This window comes from Hyperoodon ampullatus (genome assembly GCF_949752795.1).
Source record: "Hyperoodon ampullatus genome assembly, chromosome: 2".
Lineage (NCBI taxonomy): Eukaryota > Metazoa > Chordata > Mammalia > Artiodactyla > Ziphiidae > Hyperoodon > Hyperoodon ampullatus.
Genome location: NC_136915.1, coordinates 15,373,961 through 15,392,338, shown reverse-complemented (window position 1 = coordinate 15,392,338; position 18,378 = coordinate 15,373,961). Strand labels below are relative to the sequence as shown.

At 52.0% G+C, this 18,378-nt stretch overlaps 2 protein-coding genes across 3 annotated transcripts in view; both read left to right on the top strand.

Annotated features, from left to right (window-relative positions):
- Nucleotides 1–3,204, top strand: part of IFFO2 (intermediate filament family orphan 2) — a gene marked incomplete at its 5' end in the record, with an annotated part of 45,692 nt that extends 42,488 nt beyond the window's left edge. For both annotated transcript variants that reach the window (XM_079728427.1, XM_079728426.1), the window contains 4 exons: nt 249–369; nt 506–598; nt 1,528–1,658; nt 2,873–3,204. In XM_079728427.1, coding sequence (XP_079584553.1) covers nt 249–369; nt 506–598; nt 1,528–1,658; nt 2,873–2,978 — 451 coding nt within the window. In that variant the 3' untranslated portion in view covers nt 2,979–3,204. The remainder of the gene's footprint in view (nt 1–248; nt 370–505; nt 599–1,527; nt 1,659–2,872) is intronic.
- Nucleotides 3,205–9,238: 6,034 nt separating this feature from the next.
- Nucleotides 9,239–18,378, top strand: part of ALDH4A1 (aldehyde dehydrogenase 4 family member A1) — a gene marked incomplete at both ends in the record, with an annotated part of 30,619 nt that continues 21,479 nt past the window's right edge. Inside the window, one exon of the mRNA XM_079698028.1 lies at nt 9,239–9,303. Within this exon, the coding sequence (XP_079554154.1) occupies nt 9,239–9,303 (65 nt within the window). The remainder of the gene's footprint in view (nt 9,304–18,378) is intronic.

The following is an 18,378-nucleotide window of genomic DNA, read 5'->3' as shown; positions in this document are numbered from 1 at the left end:
TGAAAGCCTGGCATCTTTAGGAATATACATTTTAAATTGTATAAATAATATGTAAATACACTCTGCATTTGAAAAGAGTTAAACTCCAAGGAGAAGGCATGTGTCCCCTTTGGTCACCGCCCCTGCCTTTTTGGATGGCCACCTGGCAGGAGCCCAATCATCAGGGGGCAGTGTCCCTTGCTCTCCCCTGTCCAGGCCCCTGGAGCCTGGCTTTGTTCACTCTTGCCCTCCTGTGTCCCCCTCAACAGGCGGGAGACCTTTGATTTCGACGATGACTGTGACAGCCTGACGTGGGAGGAGAACGAAGACACACTTTTGCTCTGGGAGGACTTCACTAACTGCAATCCGAGCATTGACCTGCAGGGCGAGGTGAGCCGGGCATGGCTTCTTAGAGGCTGGGAGGTAGGCACTGGGAGCACTTCTTTTCCACGATCCCGCATCCCCCACCCTTTCCCTGCAGCCCTCACCACCCAGCTAAGTTGTCTCCTCTGTTCTGTTTCCCCAGCAAGAGGAAAACCTGGGCAACTTGATCCATGAGACTGAATCCTTCTTCAAGACAAGAGACAAGGAGTACCAGGAGACCATAGGCCAGATCGAGGTGAGGCGTTAGCTTGTTCACATCACCCGGTTGTGACCCCCGAGACGCACGGTGATTAGGTGCCCGTGTGGACAGGGGCTGGGAGAGCGAGGCAGACACAGGGTCGGAAGTCAGGACATCTGCTGATTCCCTGCCTAGTGCTGGGCAAGTCACACCCCTCTTAGGGCCTCAGTTTCCTAATCTGTGAAATGGGGGTGGTGATCCATGTTTGCCCCAGAGAGGTTTTTTTTTTGTTATTGACTGAGATGATGATCTCAAAATAATGAGAACTGACATTTGAGTGACATCAAGTGACACTGGGCACTCAGCCCTTTAAAAATACACCCTCCCTGGTATCCGCATACCCTATGTATGTACCTAGAGGGACCTGGGTGCCTCCACGCTATGCAGTAGGTACTCTGTGCCCCATTTTACAGAGGGGGAGATGAGGTTAAAAGAGACCAAGTGACTTGCCCAAGGCCCCCCAGCCAGGAAGCAGCCTGTAAGCCCAGTTCTCCCAGCTCTGGAGCCTGTGTGCTGGGCCACACCTATCAGTGAGAGTCACTGCTGTCGTCACGCTGGAGAAAGAGAAGGCCAGCTCCTTTCCTGGAGGATGTATCACTTGGTAGAGGAGAAGGGTCAGAAACACGAGAGACTTCAGGACTTTTCTAATCCAGCCCACATAAAGGACCGCAGGGATGCTGGACAGGGTGGAGTTGCTAGGGCTGCCCCAGTGGTTGCTAAGCAACCATTCACCTTCCACCAGAAGTGGTTCTAGGGGACCTGCACCAGTAGGTAGAGAGCAGAGAGCAGAGGGCAGGCCCTGAGGGCGTGGTGTCCTGGGGTGGCCCCGATGGTGCCACCACCACTGAGGACGGGAGGTTGCTGAGTCGTCTGCTATGAGGGAGGCTGACTTGGCCTCCCCTTTATACCATGTTGGTTCCTCTCAGCTGGAGCTGGCCACGGCCAAGAGCGACATGAACCGACACTTGCATGAGTACATGGAGATGTGCAGCATGAAGCGGGGCCTGGACGTGCAGATGGAGACCTGCCGCCGGCTCATCAAAGGCTCCGCAGACAGGTACCCGGCCTTGTCCTCCCTGGCAATGCAGTGGTGGCATCCTTGGGGTGGGTGGCGGGATTTGTGGGGCTGCAACTTATAGCCTGGTGGTTTCACCTGCCCAGGCCATTGGTCCATCCGTCCATCCACCTGTCCATGCATCCGATGACTATTAGCCTCCTACTATGTGCTAATGCCTTACACATCTAATCTCACATGACCGCTCACAACAACCCTGCCCCCATTGATTCAACAGCTGCTGTTGAAGGCTTGCTCTGTGCAAAGCCATGGGGATACAGTGATGACCAGAACATTCGCAACCCTGGCTCTCCTGGAGCCCACGCCCCACTTCCTGCTGAGCTGGTGGGTGGAGGTGGTGTCCGGGGCTCACATGTGTCCTCAGGAAGCCATTTTCCTTCCTTTCCCGTCTTCCAACCCAAGGCCATATGGGTCTGTCCCCGGGAGACTGACATGCATCAGGCCTCTTTTATTTGCTGGGGGACACCAGAACCAAGACAGAGCCCCTGTCCTCAAGGAACACGCAGCCTTTCGGGGAAGACAGACATGCTAATAATAAAATGAGATAATACACGTAAAATGCTTGGCATGAAGCACAGATATATTAATTATAATTGTTTCTCTTATCATGACGATATTCTTGCAGGCCGTTGTTTGGGCTGTAAGAGAGGGAGAGGCAGGGGGAAGTTGCGTGTGTGTGGCCCTGGGCTTATTAGCCTGTCAACTTTAGCTCATTGATTCCCAGAAGCCACTGTTGTTATTTCCATTGTTGGAATGGAGGAGCGCCCGTAGGCAGGGTAGATAGCTTGCGCCAGGCCCCCCAGCTCAGCAGTGATAGAGTGAGGATTCAAAACCAGTGCTATTAACCACTGTCCCGTGTGGCCTCCCTTTGGGCTCTGAGTTAATTGTCCAGACGCGTGTTAGGTGATGGGAGTGTAAAAACTGAGCTTGACGCGTGGTTTCTGCTCCCAAGGAGCTCTCAGCACCAAGCAATTACAGAGGCGGGTGCAGGGCGTCCCAATAGGTCTCTATAGCCATGTTCCACTCCTGGGCTTTGAAGATTCTAAGGCAAGTGGTGCCAGGGCGGGCCTCGGGGCGGGATCCACCTCTGAGGCTAGGTTTTCCAGGAATGGCTGCTCCATCTTCCCAGCTCTTTGAATCCCGTCAGAGGTCCTCAGGCTGCCCTCTGATGTCCCCCATTCTCTTGTGCCTTCCAGGAATTCACCATCCCCTAGCTCCATGGCCAGCAGCGACTCAGGAAGTACAGACGAGATCCAGGATGAGTTTGAGCGGGAGGCGGATGTGGAGCCCATGATCAGCTGATGACTGAGGTCCCCCAGCCCGTGCCTGGTGGTCTTGGTGATGGGGCCTCTGCCCGCCTCTCCCCACGGGGCCAGGAAGTGGGGCTCCAGCCCTCGCCACGCAGACTTCCTATGCCCTCCGTTCTCTGGAGGCCCCAAGGGACCGCTGCTTCCTTCCTTCCGCCCACCACCAACCAGTGCCCCTTCTCCATCCACCCACCCAAGGAATGGTGCTGTCAATTTCTATTGTTCTCCACATTACAAATGCAGACTTCTGTCCGGACGATGCAGTGTTAACTGTGCCTTTTCCCTTAAGCTGAGCCACTTTGAGCTCCAAAGAATTATTCCTAGCAGGTGTTTTTATACAAAACTCTAAGGTGAGGGCTGGGGTGGGGGGCCCTGGCGTGGTACAATGCCGTTTTCTACCCTCCCACCTGCTCCTCTGATTGGCCATAAGCTCTGCCCTCCCTCCTCTGCTGGAGTTGGACTTGGGATGGCCCACTTCCCCCCAGGAAGGAGCTGTTGGCCTTTGCGAGCTTTCCAGGCCTGGGTGGGGGAATTCCTGAGGGTTTTTCACTTACTGAAAGAGAGAAAAGATGGAAGGAGGGAGGGAAGACAAATTTTTCTTTTCTTTCTGGATCGAGTGGCAAAGCAGAGGGACAAGGCACTGTGGGGGAAGGCGGAACCTCACTGTGTTTAAACTACTATGCAAAAAACAAAACAAAAAAAGCAGCTTGCCTTATACCATTGTGGAAGGTAGGCCCTCTCCTAGATCCCTGGTTTTCCCCTGGAGCTGGGAGGGAGGCAGAAGCTAGGGCGATCTGTCTCGCAACCTCTGAGGGTGAGCACTGACTTGGGAGGGAGTTTGGTCAAGGTCGTTAGCGAGGCCTGGGCCCCCGTAAGGCCCTCAGCCACCTGACTGCTTGCTTTCTTGGGACCTCTGTGGGTTGGGGTTGGGGAGCGGGTCTTTTATTGCCCTGATGACTTGATGTTTTTCCCAGTCAACAGTAAGGAGTTATAGACCTGTAATTTCTCTGTGAGAAAGTCTGGAGGGGGCCAGGCCTGGTATCTGCCCCCTCCACCTCGGAGCTGGGTTGGTACCGTCCGCCGCCATCTTGGTTCTCCACTGTGCCGCAGTGGCCCACTCTTTGGCCACTGGCAGGCATTGGGAAGGGAAGGGGAGGGAGCCAGTGGGGGCTGCTGGCAGAGAGGAGGTGGTGAGAGTAGGAGCTCGAGTGAGAGCCGTCCTTGCTCTGCTCATGGACATGAGCTCACCTTTTTCCATAATTCACTGATTGACCAGTTGGGGAGTTCAGCTGAGCCATATCTCCCCAGACTTGAGAGGGCCTAAGTCAAAGGGCACTGTGTGGCGGCCACCCCCAGATCTCAGCTTGGAGCCAGCAGAGCCAGCTTTGCTCTTTTTTTAAATTTCGTTTTGGACCCGCTACTGTGGGTGTGAGTGCTGATTTTTGTTTTTGTTGGCCCAGGAGCTCCCCCTGGAGGTCAGAGGAGCAAAATGTGCCCAAGGACCAGAGCTCCTTGCTACCCACTGCTTGTGTCTGCAGGCAGAGGGAGAAATCTGGCCTTGTGTAGATCAGGCCCCCTGTCTTTCCTCCCAGGGTACCAGTGATCTGTAAAGACCTCCTCTCTCTTCCGTTTTCCCCCACCTGTTTTGCAGTCTTAAAATCATTGTACATAATATTCATGTTATATAAATATATATATATATATATATGGAGAGAGAGGAGATTGTTAGTGATTGTGTGTAATTTTATTTATCAGAACTTGGTGGCCTTTATTGTGTTTTTTCCTTTTTTGTTGTTGTTGTTGTGGAGGAACCTCCTGCTGTTTCCCTGTGAAAGCCTGGCTGAAAGTCTTCCATTCCCAGAATCTCTTATTAGCCAAATAGTCCCTTGTTGGGTATGTGGAGGGACGAGGTTTCGGAGGAGAGATCACCCCTTCTCCTCCTCCTCACTGACACTTGTTCTCAAGGTTACAGGGTTCAAACATATCAGATTATTATTGTCATTATTGTTATTGTTATTTTAGTTTTAGTTTTATTTTAACCAAAGGTTATCAGAGCCAGTTGGGCTTGGACCTCAGCTGCTGAAAAGATTTTCCGTTTCTGGGAGGCCAGGAAACTGGCTGCCTCTCTGGCCTCCTCTGCCCAGGGTGAGGGAGGCATTGAATTCCATGGACAGGTAGGCAGAGTGGAGGCCTGCCCCGGGTTTTTCCTCAAGGTGGTGGGAGGGTGACAGACCTAGCTTTAGAGTTAAGACAGTTAGGCAACAATGTAAGTATTTGGGGGTAACTAAGGTTACCATGGTGATTGCTGTCCAATGGTATTATTTTTGCTTTCCCCCTTGGATACATAGGATATTTGTCTTTGGGGACTAGCGTACTCTGAATTTATCTGGGGAGTATGGAAATGGCAGGAGCCAGAGTCAGATGCTGGCCAGAAAGATCCATCTTGCTGGTTTTCAATAGCTGTTCTCACTGGGGAGCAAGGACTTGGGGCTGGTGGATGCGGGGGACAGCAAGAGTGTTAGCGACCTGCCTTCAGGGTGCGGTCCTGGTTTTGGCCTGGCTGCCTCCCTCCCCACCAAGTTCTTTTTTGAGTTAGTTGCCAGTGGGCCCCACTTGTACCCTTGCCATGGGCCCACAGCTTGCCGAGAAAGACCCCAACGCTCGCTGGGGCAGCACCAGGTCCAGTTGGGATGAACTGGTCCATCCTTTGTAAAGATGTAAATACATAATTTTGGTTTTGTATTTCTTAGCCCAGTGTCATATTGACATTGGTATTTTAGAATTGGTCTCAGATGGGCTCTCCTGTGCTGCCCTCTCTCACTCTCCTATTTTGGGGGGTTTTATAAAAAGAGAGGATTGGGGAGGGACAGGGAGAGTAGCTTCCTTTGGGCTCCCTGGTTGTGGAACACACACACACACACACACACACGCACACACTTTTCTGAGACTCTGAACAGGGAAAAAAATGATTGGCAAGTCAACACATTTTGTTTTCTTGTGGCAGTATGTCTAGAGGTCTCTGACGGGCCTGTCCATCATGGATTTAGCTCTGTGGATGTAGCTCATATGACCTGTGGAGAATCAAACCACTTTGGCTTGGGATGGGGGAGAGGGTGTGGGGCAGGGGATCATATAAGGTGTAACTTAAGCTAAATGTAATCTATTTATAAAGCAAGAGACTCTCATCTATTTTTATGAAAGGAACGTTTTTTTTTTAAATCTAGGGTAGGCAGTTATGGTAGCCCAGCATTTTTCTGTGGACAAGATGCATGTTGCTGCTGGATTTAATAAAATCAGTACCCCTCACCTGTCTCCAAATCCTCACCACCTACTCATCCACACCCACGAGCGGCTTCAGCAGAGTGTAGGTCACCCCTCACCTCATTTCCTTGTCCCTTGATCCCCCAGCTCCTTGGTCCTTGGAAGTCCAGGGGGCTGGGCACTTGTGGGAGTGGGTGGGCAGTGGGGAACTCAGAATGGAGGTGGGTGGTGGGAGGGAACGGGGGCACTAGGTAGGGGACAAGCTCTGCTTCAGAGGGTGGGGCTCCGATTAGTTGCTCAAACTCTGGTCTGCCAAGATCCATTGCCAAGTCAGCTGTATTTGGAGAGACCTGGGAAGCAGTAGGGCGTGGGTGGCAATGGGCTGTTGGTTCACGGAGCCCATAGCTTCCTTGGGGCCTGGGCCTCAGTGGGTCCAAGGTTGTCAGGCAGCTGGAGCCGGAGTGCAAATGCCATGAGACGCCTACAGCCCAGTCCTGGCTGTGCCAACCCCAGGCCAAGGCCTGGGATGCAGTCCTTGCTGTGCTCTTCCAGGGACCTGGATGAGGAACTAGGGTGCTGGGAGCTTCCTGGGTCCTCCACCTTGAGACACTAAGCTCTGGTTCTAGAAGGGCACTCTCCTAGAGTGGGGAGTCTGGAAGCAGCCAGGTGGGTGTCGGTAAAGGCAGATTCTCTCTGGAAGGGAATTTTCCATGAGTGGAAGATTTCCAGGCTCGGGGTGGGCTGCGTGTTAGTCTCAGGCTAAATCCCTCACCATTCCCTCTGCCAAGCCCTCAGAGAGATGAGGCAAAGGCAACCCCACCCACAGACCCCTTCGTGGACATTTTAGCATCTACCTGATTTTTAGCCCCATCCAGGGAGATTTTCTATCCCGAAGTCCCATCCCACCCCACTGTTGCTGTTTGTCTGCCAGCTGGGTCTAGCGTCAAGGGGAAGGGGGGATTTATATTCATTGAAAGACTACTGATCCTACCGGAAACCAACCTGTTTACTGTACTGTTGTAAATATCATGCCCTTTATATCCTGTATATTGGCTTCTTTTAAATAAAGTGAAATGTCTTAGAATTGATGGTGCCTTTTTTTTTTAAAATTAAGGATTAAAAAATTAAGGATAAAGAGGTGATGGGGAGGGTCAAGAGGATGGTGGGCCACATAACCACTAAAATAATTAGCTGATTGGTGATCAAATAGGGAAATTTCACATCACCTGTTATATTTGCATCTCACAGTAAAATCTTTGGAAGTAGCTAAAGCAGGAATTATTATACATATTTTACAGAAGGGGAAGAGAGCCAGAGAGATCACAGACTGAATAACTGGCATGGCCTGGTTTGGAGTTGAGGTCCTGTTAATCACATCGACCCCATTTCTTAAACCTCCTCACAGTGCCCTTGAAAGGCTACCTCCTAGGCTCTGGATTTGACCCTGTCCAATATTCTAGTTTCTTTCTGTTAATGGCTGAATTCAGGGAGACATTGACCTGTGTGAACTGGGCCCATGACTAGGGTTTTCTTCAAGGATGAAGAAAGACAGCCACTACCAATTCCAATTAACTTTTTACCATCTCTAAGACTTGTGCTTAATGTACAAATGGCTCTCCGAATCAGCAAGTTTCTCATCGTTGGATAGGGAAGGCTGACTGTACTGTGCCAGCCATCTTATGTAAGAGACTTGAGCATCGTGGATTTGGTATCTGCGGGGGCTCCTGGAACCAATGCCCCACCAAGACCGAGGGACGACTGTAGTTTCCTTTCCCACTCCCCACTCTGTTTAAATTCTCCAAAGTGCCTTAAAGAGTGTGCCCTCCTGGAGAAAGGAGTAGCGTGAAATAATGAGGGCTTTCTAAGGTGGGTATTATTACCCCCACTTTACAGACTTGGAAACTGAAGCCCAGGAAAAATTACGTATTTCGCCCTTGTCATAGGGAGAAACCATGATCAGCAACTGAACTCTGACTCCTAAGCAAGTTCTCGGTACACGCTGCTGGAGGAAATATAAACAGATATATTAGAAGAGAGCGTTAGAAAAGCTATAACAGTACTTTAGGAATCAAATGGGCCCCTAAGATTCCATCCTCTGGAAGACTTCAGAATCCGAGTTTTAAATAACGTTCACGTGTTCATCATGCAGAAAACTTCCCCGAAAATTCAAATTTTGGTGCGGGGCGCAAAAATAAAGCACAGGAGCAACTGGTTCCGCGTCCATAGCCTTTGAAGGAAAGCCTGAGCATAGACTGGCTCCGGTTTTATCTTTTATTGATCGTAATCTGCAAAGAAATAGGCTGATTTATCTAAGCTCTAGGCCTCAGGAAGCTCGGTGGCCCCGCGCCAGGCCGGGAGGTGGAGGGCGGCTGAGTTCTAACCAGGAGGCTAGAGCCAGGGGCTGCAGCCCCCAAGTTGAGGTAGGGAGCTGCCCTGCACGGTCGAATAGTCTGGCAGCCACTGGCCAAGGAGAGCGAGAGTGGTAGGGCTGGGACTCCAGCTGCACCTGACTGGCAGACCCGCTGTCCTTCCGCGCCGCCTCACACGTGCCCCATTCCAGCTCTCTTATTGGCTGTTTCAGCCCCTCTATCCCGGCCTAAGGAGGCTGCTACATGACCGCTCCTCTGATTGGTCCAGGGGCTTCCATGTATCATTCTGATTGGTCGATGGAGCTCACTCCCTTTTGCCCTCGGCCCCCTTTGGAGGGCGACTGGGTCATACCATAAAGAGAGGAGGGGGAAGTGTGTACATTTCAAGGCTTCTCTTTTGGGCAATTTTGCCCTATGCCACATAACGTCCTTTATCATGCCCTAAAAAGGGAATTATTTTATTAGCAGAAGGTAAATCCAGAGGCGTTTCGGTTGAGGCTGGCTTGGAGGACGGCTGGGGTGACATTTTACCCCCGCCAGCCGAGGTGGTGCTCAGGGCGGGGCAGCGCAGTAGAGCCGCTCCGGGGGCGAACGGTCCAGCTACCAGCAGTGCCGAAAGCTCAAGATGCTGCTGCTGCCTCCGCCCGCGCTCCGCCGCGCCCTGCTGGCTCGCCCGTGGAGGGCTGCCGGGTGAGTGAGTACCGGGCCTGGGGAAGCCCCTTGCGGCGCCTGCTGGCCCGGGGTCCCGGGAGTCGCTGGGCGCTCCCTCGCCCCCGAGCCGGACTCCCTCCCTGCCAGACCCTCGCCGGGTTTCCCAGGGGCTCCTCTCCGCCGGGGGTCACTTCCTCTAATGCCGCCCGACCCCCACGCAGGCCTTCCTCCCATTGCTATACCGCCGTCTCCCAAAGTTCTTCCTTCAGCTAGGGGGACCCCCTTCCCGAATCCTGCCGCGGGGTGGGGGTGCCTCGGTGCCCTGTTGGCTCCCACGCTTAGAAAGTAGCCGCTTGATCACTCGTCCTTCTCCTGATGCTGGATTTTCGAAATTTGCCCACTGCCGGAGTGCAGTGCCTTGCTCCCAGGGCACCTCTATTTTTAGCACACCCCGCTTCTCACCTCCCCACCCTCGGTCTCACATTCAGGACCCTCCCTGGGTCTTCCCTCTCTTCTGTCTACCGGCATTTCTGTTTCTCTCTTTTCTCCTTCCCCCTTTTAAAAGTTGTCTTGGGCAGAGAAAAGGACCCCTTTCTTCTGATAGGTGGAATAATAATACTTACGGAGTGCGTAGGATGTGCCAAACCTGTGCTACGCACTTGGGGTATGTGCCTTATTGTGATGATTAATAAATAAGTTGCTACATGCAAAGTGCATTGAACAGTGCCTGGCACATAGGCAGTGCCCAGCTACTATTAATCATGACCATCATTATCACTCTTATTTAAACTTCTCCTGGGGGTAGCTGTTATTCCAAATTACGGATGAAGAAACCAAGGTGCAGTTTCAGAGTGGAATTGCCCTGCAAACCCAGATTTGCAAACCCCCGCACTGTGGCGTTGGGTTCCTGGACCCTTGCCCACTCAGCGACAAATGTCCTCAGAGCCCCTTTCTGCCTCTGGGCTTGGTGGAGAACGTAGGTAGCACACAGATCCTGCCCCAGAGGGGCTCACAGTCTGGTGAGGCTGTACCCCTATGGACCCGTGTTTCTGTCCACCTCCCTTTCAGAGCTGGGCAGCCCCTGCCCCCAGTGTTTGCCTGACCTCTAGGACTCACCAGTTACGTCTCACCTGCTGAGCTATGCCCTTTCTGAGTTAATCAGTGTCCTAAGGGATGGTGCAGGGGTGCCCTGGGCATGGATGAGTCCCAGCGCCGCTGTGTATTCTCTGTGGGGGAGTGGGACAGGGAAGAGGACATGGACAGGAAGGGCTCTTTTTCCAAACTGAGGACGGGGGCCATGCTCACTACACCCTCAGCGTGGTCCCATTTGCAGGCCTCTCCTGCAGTCTGAGACCATCCCTCTCAGACCCTAGATGGAAGCCACCTAGATTCACCTGTTTACTGAGTACCTACCGTGTGCACGTGCTTTGCTAAACACTGCGGGGGGTGGGGGGGTTACCCAGGGGATTTACACGTGGATGGGAGCCTTCCAAGAGTTTTCAGTGTAATGGGGAAGAAAGCCTTAAACATTAAAAAAAAAAAAAAAAAAAACCAAAACCGCCCTCTAATATCTGGTAGAAAGAAATCCCTATTCTGAAAAAAAAAAGCTCATAACAGCAATAGTTATCAAGCAATCAAGTACCATAGGCCTGATTGTGCAGATAAGCCCTGTATTATTACCGTTTTACAGATGTGAAACTTATCTGCCTGTTACGACAAATGTGAGACTAAAATCGCAGTCAGTCTGACTCCAGACTCATGCTCTTAATTACAAAGCCTCCTGAGTGGAGAAAAAGCATTTTGCAATCAGAGAAAGCGTTTTGCAACCAGATCTGCCAGTTCAGGTTACTTCTTCGGATACAGCAGCTGGCCCGCTGCCCCAGACCGGGTTTCCAACCTCGGCAGTATTAACGTTTGAGTCTGAAAATCCTTTGCTGTGGGAGCTGTCCTATGCATTGCAGGGTGTTTAGCAGCATCCCTGGCCTCCACCCACCAGATGCCATAGCATCCCCCAGTCGTGACAACAAAATAATGTCTCCAGACTTTGCCAAATGTCACCTGGGGGGCAAAATCACTCCTAGTTGAGAGCCATGGTCCTAGAAGAACAGTTTTGGTGTTTGGTCACTTGTTCATTTAGTCGATAGATATTTAGAACACTCCTGTGGCATGCCATGTCTGCATTTATGGAGAAACAGCTTTAGGACATTTTTAGTGTTAATCTCTCAGTGTCCTGTACATGAAGCTGAGAAAAACCATCTCTTGGGGAACTGGGATGGGTGATGTTCTGTAGTGTTTCCCTTTCTGCCTGGAGTGCCAGGAATCTCAACCAATTTTTAAACATACTCTTGATTGTTCATTTTCTTTTTATTTAATTAGTAGATGTCCATTGTACAAAGTACAGATAAAGCAAAAAAGGGTTACAAAAAATCGCCTGGCAGCTCACCACACAGAGGTAACCACTGCTGTCACTTTGATTACTAGCCTTTTAATATTCCAGGAATATATATGCTTTAGAAAAACAACACAAAAATGGGCTCCCCTGCAAATCCATGGTGTAGCTTGCTTTTTCACTTGAGACTTATCTACCTTATTATATGTCCCCAGGGCCTAGAACTGTGACTGCCACCTGGTAAGGCCTCAGCAAACATTTGGTGAATGAAAGAACGATCACGTGATTCCTTACTTGCCAACAGAGATTTATCACAACCAGTCTGGGAGACAGTCACGACAAACACCTGGCCTTTATGGATGGCCCAGGGATGGTCACTACGGGCTACCATTTACCTTTTACGTGGATGATGTTACTTAGCTCCTCAGCAACCTATGATGTGGGTGTTACTATCCCCACTTCACGGATTAAACAGCTGAGGCCTGTGGAAGTTAAGGAAAACTTGTCCAAAGCCTTAAGCTGGTAAATACCAGACCTCCCAATTGATTGCCTTTTGACTCCTTTGGCCCTGACCTGCCTGCCCTTTTCTCTATTTCATTATCTTTGTCATGGGTGTCCTCTGCAAATTCTCTTTGGAAAGAGCCAAGATGCACATTTATATATAAATTTAATAAATAAAAGAACTAACCCGGGCTCATAGGAAGCTTACAATAAATGTTAATTTTTGTTCCTTACATACTCTTGTATCAGACCTCGCTGGGTGCTGGGGTCCAGAGGTGACTCCAGTTCAGCACCCCCTCAGTATCAGGGGGCTTGCGGGCTGGAATTCCCCTGTAGAAATCCTGGTAACTTTGGACCCCTCTCAGCCCACCAGCCTGACTAATTTTCCAAATTTCAAAACCCCCCAGTGCTTGTCCCAGCCTGCCCACCCCTGGGATGGGCAGAGGCTGTGCTGGGCGGGGGCCTGGTACCTCCCACCATTCCCTGGACATACTCTGCCCTTTCACTCCTCCAAGCGGTGTCCAGGGCAGTGCCTCTTGCCTGGAATGTCCTCCCCTGGTGAACACATGCTCACCCAGCACTTTGTGGCCTTGCCAAGGCAGCTCTCCTTTGGCCCTTCAGTGCCCTGTCTGTAAAATGGGAATAATCCTATTAACAGGCATGTAGCACAAGGATTCGAGATGACGTGACAAGTGGCTTGGTGGGGGCCTGGGACTCAGTGTGCGCTCTGTGAATAAATTGAGTAAAAGAATAAGTAGAACCTACAATGATCATAATACTTGCTTCTAAAGGTGTCAAAATCCCCACTCAGGCAGCAGTCGGCACCAGCACACGGACCCTGGGGAACTTGGCTTCTGGTGCCCAGCCCCTGGCTCGGCACACGGCAGGTGCTGAACAGTTGCTGTTGGAATGGCCCACAGGACAGCCCAGGGTGGATCCTGGCTCTACCTGTTAGCAGCTGTGTGGCCCTGGGCAGGTTGCTCGACCTCTCTGTGCTGCCTCTTGTTCCCACGTGGAAAAGAAAGATAATAGTCTCTACCTTGTGGAATTGTCTTGGAGAATAAACGAAGTCATACTCGAAAACCTCTGAAGAGTAGCCAGCACCTAGAAAACGTAATCAGTGTTGCTTCAAGCATTATTTTGATCCCCTCCCCCCACTAGCGGGCATTGTTATGCAGTGAAAGCCCTGAGCTTCACTCCCCACCTCAGCGTGGCCTCTTTGCTCCTGCGGGAAGAGGGGAGGTGCCAGCTGGGCGGTGAGGAGGATGAACCTGTCCCATCAGCTGGCCAAAGGCATCTGAGATGCTCCCCATTGCTTCTGCCAAAGCGTGTCTCCTAAGTGAGGGAACCTGGGTTCAGATCCTGCACTCCACCAGCTGTGACCATGAGCCCTTAATCTCTGAACCTCAGCTTCCTCCCTGTACAATAGAGGTAATTAGAGTTTGCAGGGTAATATATTTGTAGGGTGGATTCAGTGAGGTCATCACTTAGCACTGTGCCAGCCATGCTGTAAATGCTTCAGAAAAGTTCTTTGAAGTTTTCCAGGGCAGCTCATCCTGGGCTCCAGGCCCCTCCCTTCTGGCCCTGCCCTGGGCTCTGTACTTTCTCTCAGCTCACCTGCATCACTGGTCCCTTATCTCAGTGATAAGGACCATTGGTCTTATCAGGTCCCAGATAACAGCCGAAAAGCCTGGAAGCTGAACGAAGCAAAGGTAATTTCCTTTCTACTCTTCTCCTTGGCCTTGGCTGCCCTGACCCCAGCCACTGGGGGCCTGCATCCAGCAAAAGAACATTGGCCTGGGAGTCCTGTCCGTCCAGGGGGCCTGGTGTCCACTTGGGTGTTAATTGTTTTAAAGGTATTTCTCATACGCTTACTGTGGTCTGGGCAGTGTGGGAGCACAGACAATCAGAGCTCTGTAATGAGGGTTGTCACCTGTGAGGTGATCTGATAGGGGTCCCATCCAGGCAGGGCGTGGCTGGTATCCCCTGCAGAGGGAGATGGGGGTGGGGTGGAGTGGGGAGACCAGGGTGGCAGGATTGCAGCAGATGAGGTGGGAGGGGGTGGGGGGTGATGGGAAATGAGTCTGGAGGCCTCAGTAAGGATTCTGATTCTTTTCTTTTTTTGGCCGCGCCACGTGGCATGCGGGATCTTAGTTCCCCGACCAGGGATTGAACCTGTGCCCCCTGCAGTGGAAGTGCGGGGTCCTAACCACGGGACTGCCAGGGAAGTCCCAGGATTCTGATTCTTTACTGTAGAAGAAAATGGGAAGCCACTAAGTTACGAGCCGAGCACTTACCCTCCGTCTCTCTGTGTTGATCATGTTTTCATGTTAAGGCTATGAAAACCAGTAGCTGCTACCTTTTGAGCTTCTGCCCTGGGTGGGACGCAGGACTAAGTTTATTCCAGCAGTTTTGAGAGGAGCTTGGAGTCAGTGGAGCCGGAATGACTGTTGTAGTTGTCCAGGCAAAAGCTGATGGTGCCTTGGACCAGGGTGGAGGCCGAGGGGTGGCCTGGGAGCTCAGCCCCTCGCGGCAGCCCCCTCAGTTTTCCCCTTTGTAAATTTCAGAGCTTGCAGGCTCTAAATTTCACCCATTGCAGGCTCTGTTTTGGTGTTGCAGCCTTTTTAGCTCAGAACCTGGTACCTGCCGAGGGTGGGGAGGGGCAGCTGGGGTCTCAGGCCCAGGCCATGAAGTCCCCAGGTGAGCAGAAGGGGCACCCCGGGTTGTTAGGGGAAACTGAGTAAAATTCAGACTCTGCCTTATGCTTCTTTCCTGAAGCGGGAGGGCTGAGAGCTGCCCTAAGAAGGTTGGGTTGGATTCACCTCTGTGTCCCAGAGCCAGGCACCTGCCAGGTGTGACAAACACGGTTTGGGTGAGCCCTTTGACCTCATCTGGGCTATCTCTGCATCCTTGCCATGAGGGATAGATATATGCTGACTGGCTGACTGAATGAATGAATGGGAATACAGTCCTACCTAGAAGGGCCTCGCAGATCCTTGTAGAGGCCCCAAGTCCTGCGAGTGGTTCACGCCTTTCCCTGAGCCAGTGGAAGGGTGCTCATGTTATCCCAAAGGGCACATGAGCCAAAAAAAAAAAAAAAGTTTGTCAGGCATCCTTGGATTATTTTTGGCTCTAGTTGACTCAGGCTGATCTTTGAACTAGTCTCTGTTCCCTAAGCTACGTTCGGACTGATGGACAGTGGGGCCAGGGCCTGGAGACTTTCCAGGCAGAGAGAAAGCCATGGGGGCATGTGATCCTGAGGTCACAGTGGACCTCTGCCCTGGGGAAGGTGGGGGGAGACCTGTAGGATTTCTGTTTCTGACGTTGCTTGGGAGGGAACAGGGAGAGGAGGGCTGGTAGCTGCTACCTTTTGAACTTCTGCCCTGGTGGGACACGGGGCTACGTTTATTCCAGCAGTGTTTGCTGAGCCCCCAGGCCAGCCCCTGATCCTCGGGGGTGTCTGGGAACCAGTTTGTCTTTGAAAGCCTGGCCTGGTGGAGTAAACATTCTGGAAGACCTTTACAGTTTCTTAGGAAAACCTAAGAGCAGGAAGGGTGAGGAGAGGCAAGGCTTGTCATCCTTACAATGACCCTGTGAGGAACATGGTGTCACCCATTCTTCAGGTGAGGAGACAGAGGCCTGCGGAGTTTGTAATAATGTGCTGCGGTCTCGAGCAGGTGTGGGGGTCCATCCGGGCTCTGTCTGCTTCCAGAGCCTTTGCTTTTCGCACCCGCCAGGACTTGGGGTCAAGAGAGGGCTTGGGTGGCCCCGCTTCTGGCTCCCAGCCCAGCACGCAGCGGCTCTCTCCTGGCTTGAAGAGGACCAGGTGATATCTGATTCACTGCTTTGTGGTGGTACGCTGCTACTGAGGCCCAGAGAGAGGCATCTGGAACCTTCCAGATAGTAGGGGGTGGAGGAGTAGACACTACCCTCCCCTTTCCTGCCGGGCTGTTGAGACCTGTGGCCGCTGATATTTCCTGGCCTCTCCATTCTTCCCCGCAGCAGTAGGTGGAAGGGGGCTGTGTGGATTTTCAGTGTTTGGGCACACGTGTAGCTTTGCATTATTATTTCTTCAGATCTCCAGAATAACCCCAGGAGATGGGTGTCTCCGTGTTATACCGAGGAATCAGAGGGCCGAAGGAGCCTCACATTTCTTCCTCTGTTTGGGGAAGGGTGGGGCCTGAGGCTTGCTGGCTTCCTTGGGTGTGGTGGGTAGGGCTGGGGTGGACCTGGAAGGAGGGGCGGGAGAAAGCCCCAGGGCTCACTTTGCCCTCCTGGGCAACCGGCCCTGCTCCCTCCCCCGTCTGTTCCCTCCCCTTCCACTGCACAGGCCCCTTTCTGCTCTTCCTGGCTCTTGCTTCCTGCTCTGGGCCTTTCCCCTTGCTTGGCCCTCTGTCTGGAACGCTCTTTCCAGCTCTTCTCAGACCTTCTTCAGGCCTCTGGCAGAGGTCATCTCCTCCGAGAGGCCCTCCCTGACCACCCCCGCTGAAGCAGCCCTGCCCTCCCCATTCCTCATTTTCCTGTCCCCTTTGTCACCGCTGTGTTCCTTTCTTAGCTGCGTCCCCCACTGGAGGTCAGCTGCGTGCAACCACAGGCCTTGCTGTCTTGGTCACCGCTGTGTCTCCAGAGACGGAGCAGGTGCCCAGTAACCTTGTAGAATCAAGGAAGGACCCGCCCTCATGGCCCCTGCTTTTGTGTCCTTCCTCCTGGCCTCCCAGGCTGGGTCTTTGAGCCCCCAGACCCGGTCTCAGTGAGAAAGAAAAAAAAGTGCCCAGTACTCGTAGCCGTTCTGTTGGGATCTCTTGGGCATAAACCACCTCGCAGAAACCCAGCCTCAGACAAGGTCACCGGAGGCCATGATGAAATGGACAGAACAGGCCCTCTTTATAGTTTTGTCTAAGCACAGAGGTCACCATGCCACCCCCAAAGTACCAGGCATTCCTCCCCCCTCGCCAAGTGAGGAACTGCTCCTCTTTCACCCCACCGTAGAATTGCCGAGCTTCCTGATCCAGAGCCAGCCCCAGCTTCCTTAACTCTCCCCAGATTACGCCTCTATAACCCAGATCCTATGACAGGTACTTTCCAACACCCTCATCCCCGGAGGTCCGATGGTCCCCCAGGTGTGTGTCCTCCCTCCCTCGGCGACCAGTTATCCGACTCGTCCACCCACGGGTGCTACCCGTGGGGTCTTGACACTGGGGGGAGATAGATCTGGGTTTTTCTGAATTCAAATCCAGGTTTTTCTTGATCTTGACCTAGTCTTTTTACTTTTAGGATCCAAATTACCTTATTTCTATCACCGTGCCACTGGCGGGGCCCTTCGGATGCCACGATGGTGTTATCAAATCTGATGTGCCCCCTGTGCCCTAGGTGGGCTTTGTCCTCATTTTTTTTTTTTTTTTTTTTTTTGCGGTACGCAGGCCTCTCACTGTTGTGGCCTCTCCCGTTGCGGAGCACAGGCTCCGGACGTGCAGGCTCAGCGGCCATGGCTCACGGGCCCAGCCGCTCCGCGGCATGTGGGATCTTCCTGGGCCAGGGCACGAACCCGTGTCCCCTGCATCAGTAGGCGGACTCTCAACCCCTGTGCCACCAGGGAAGCCCCTGTCCTCATTATTGTCCTCATTTAAAGATGGGGAAACTGAGGCCTGAAGGGGAAGTCCCACCACTGGGGTTCCTCCAGCTCTGGAATGACTGACTCTTGTTTTTTGTTTCGTTCTTGAAAAATTTTAAGGCTGTATTTACAACTCTTTTCATTTAAGTATATGTTATTTTGTTTATATACCATTTTCACCAGTAGTAAGACAATAGAATACTGTGTGGCTTATTGGGGATCACTTGTGAACAATAATTCTTCATTAACAAAAACATTTTTTAATTGAAGTATTGTTGATTTACAGTGTTGTGTTAATTTCTGCTGTACAGCAAAGTGATTCAGTTATACATATATACACTTTCTTTTTAAAAATATTCTTTTCCATTATGGTTTATCACAGGATATTGAATATAGTTCCCTGCGCTCTACAGTAGGACCTTGCTATTGTTTATCCGTATATCCATACGGTAGCTCACATCTGCTAATCCCAACCTCCCACTACATCCCTCCCTCAACCCCCTCCCCCTTGGCAACCGCAAGTCTGTTCTCTACGCCCGTGAGTGGAATGACTGACTCTTACCCACCTGTCCTCCCACCTTGGGACCCCCAGACACGTTAGGGGTGGAGGCCA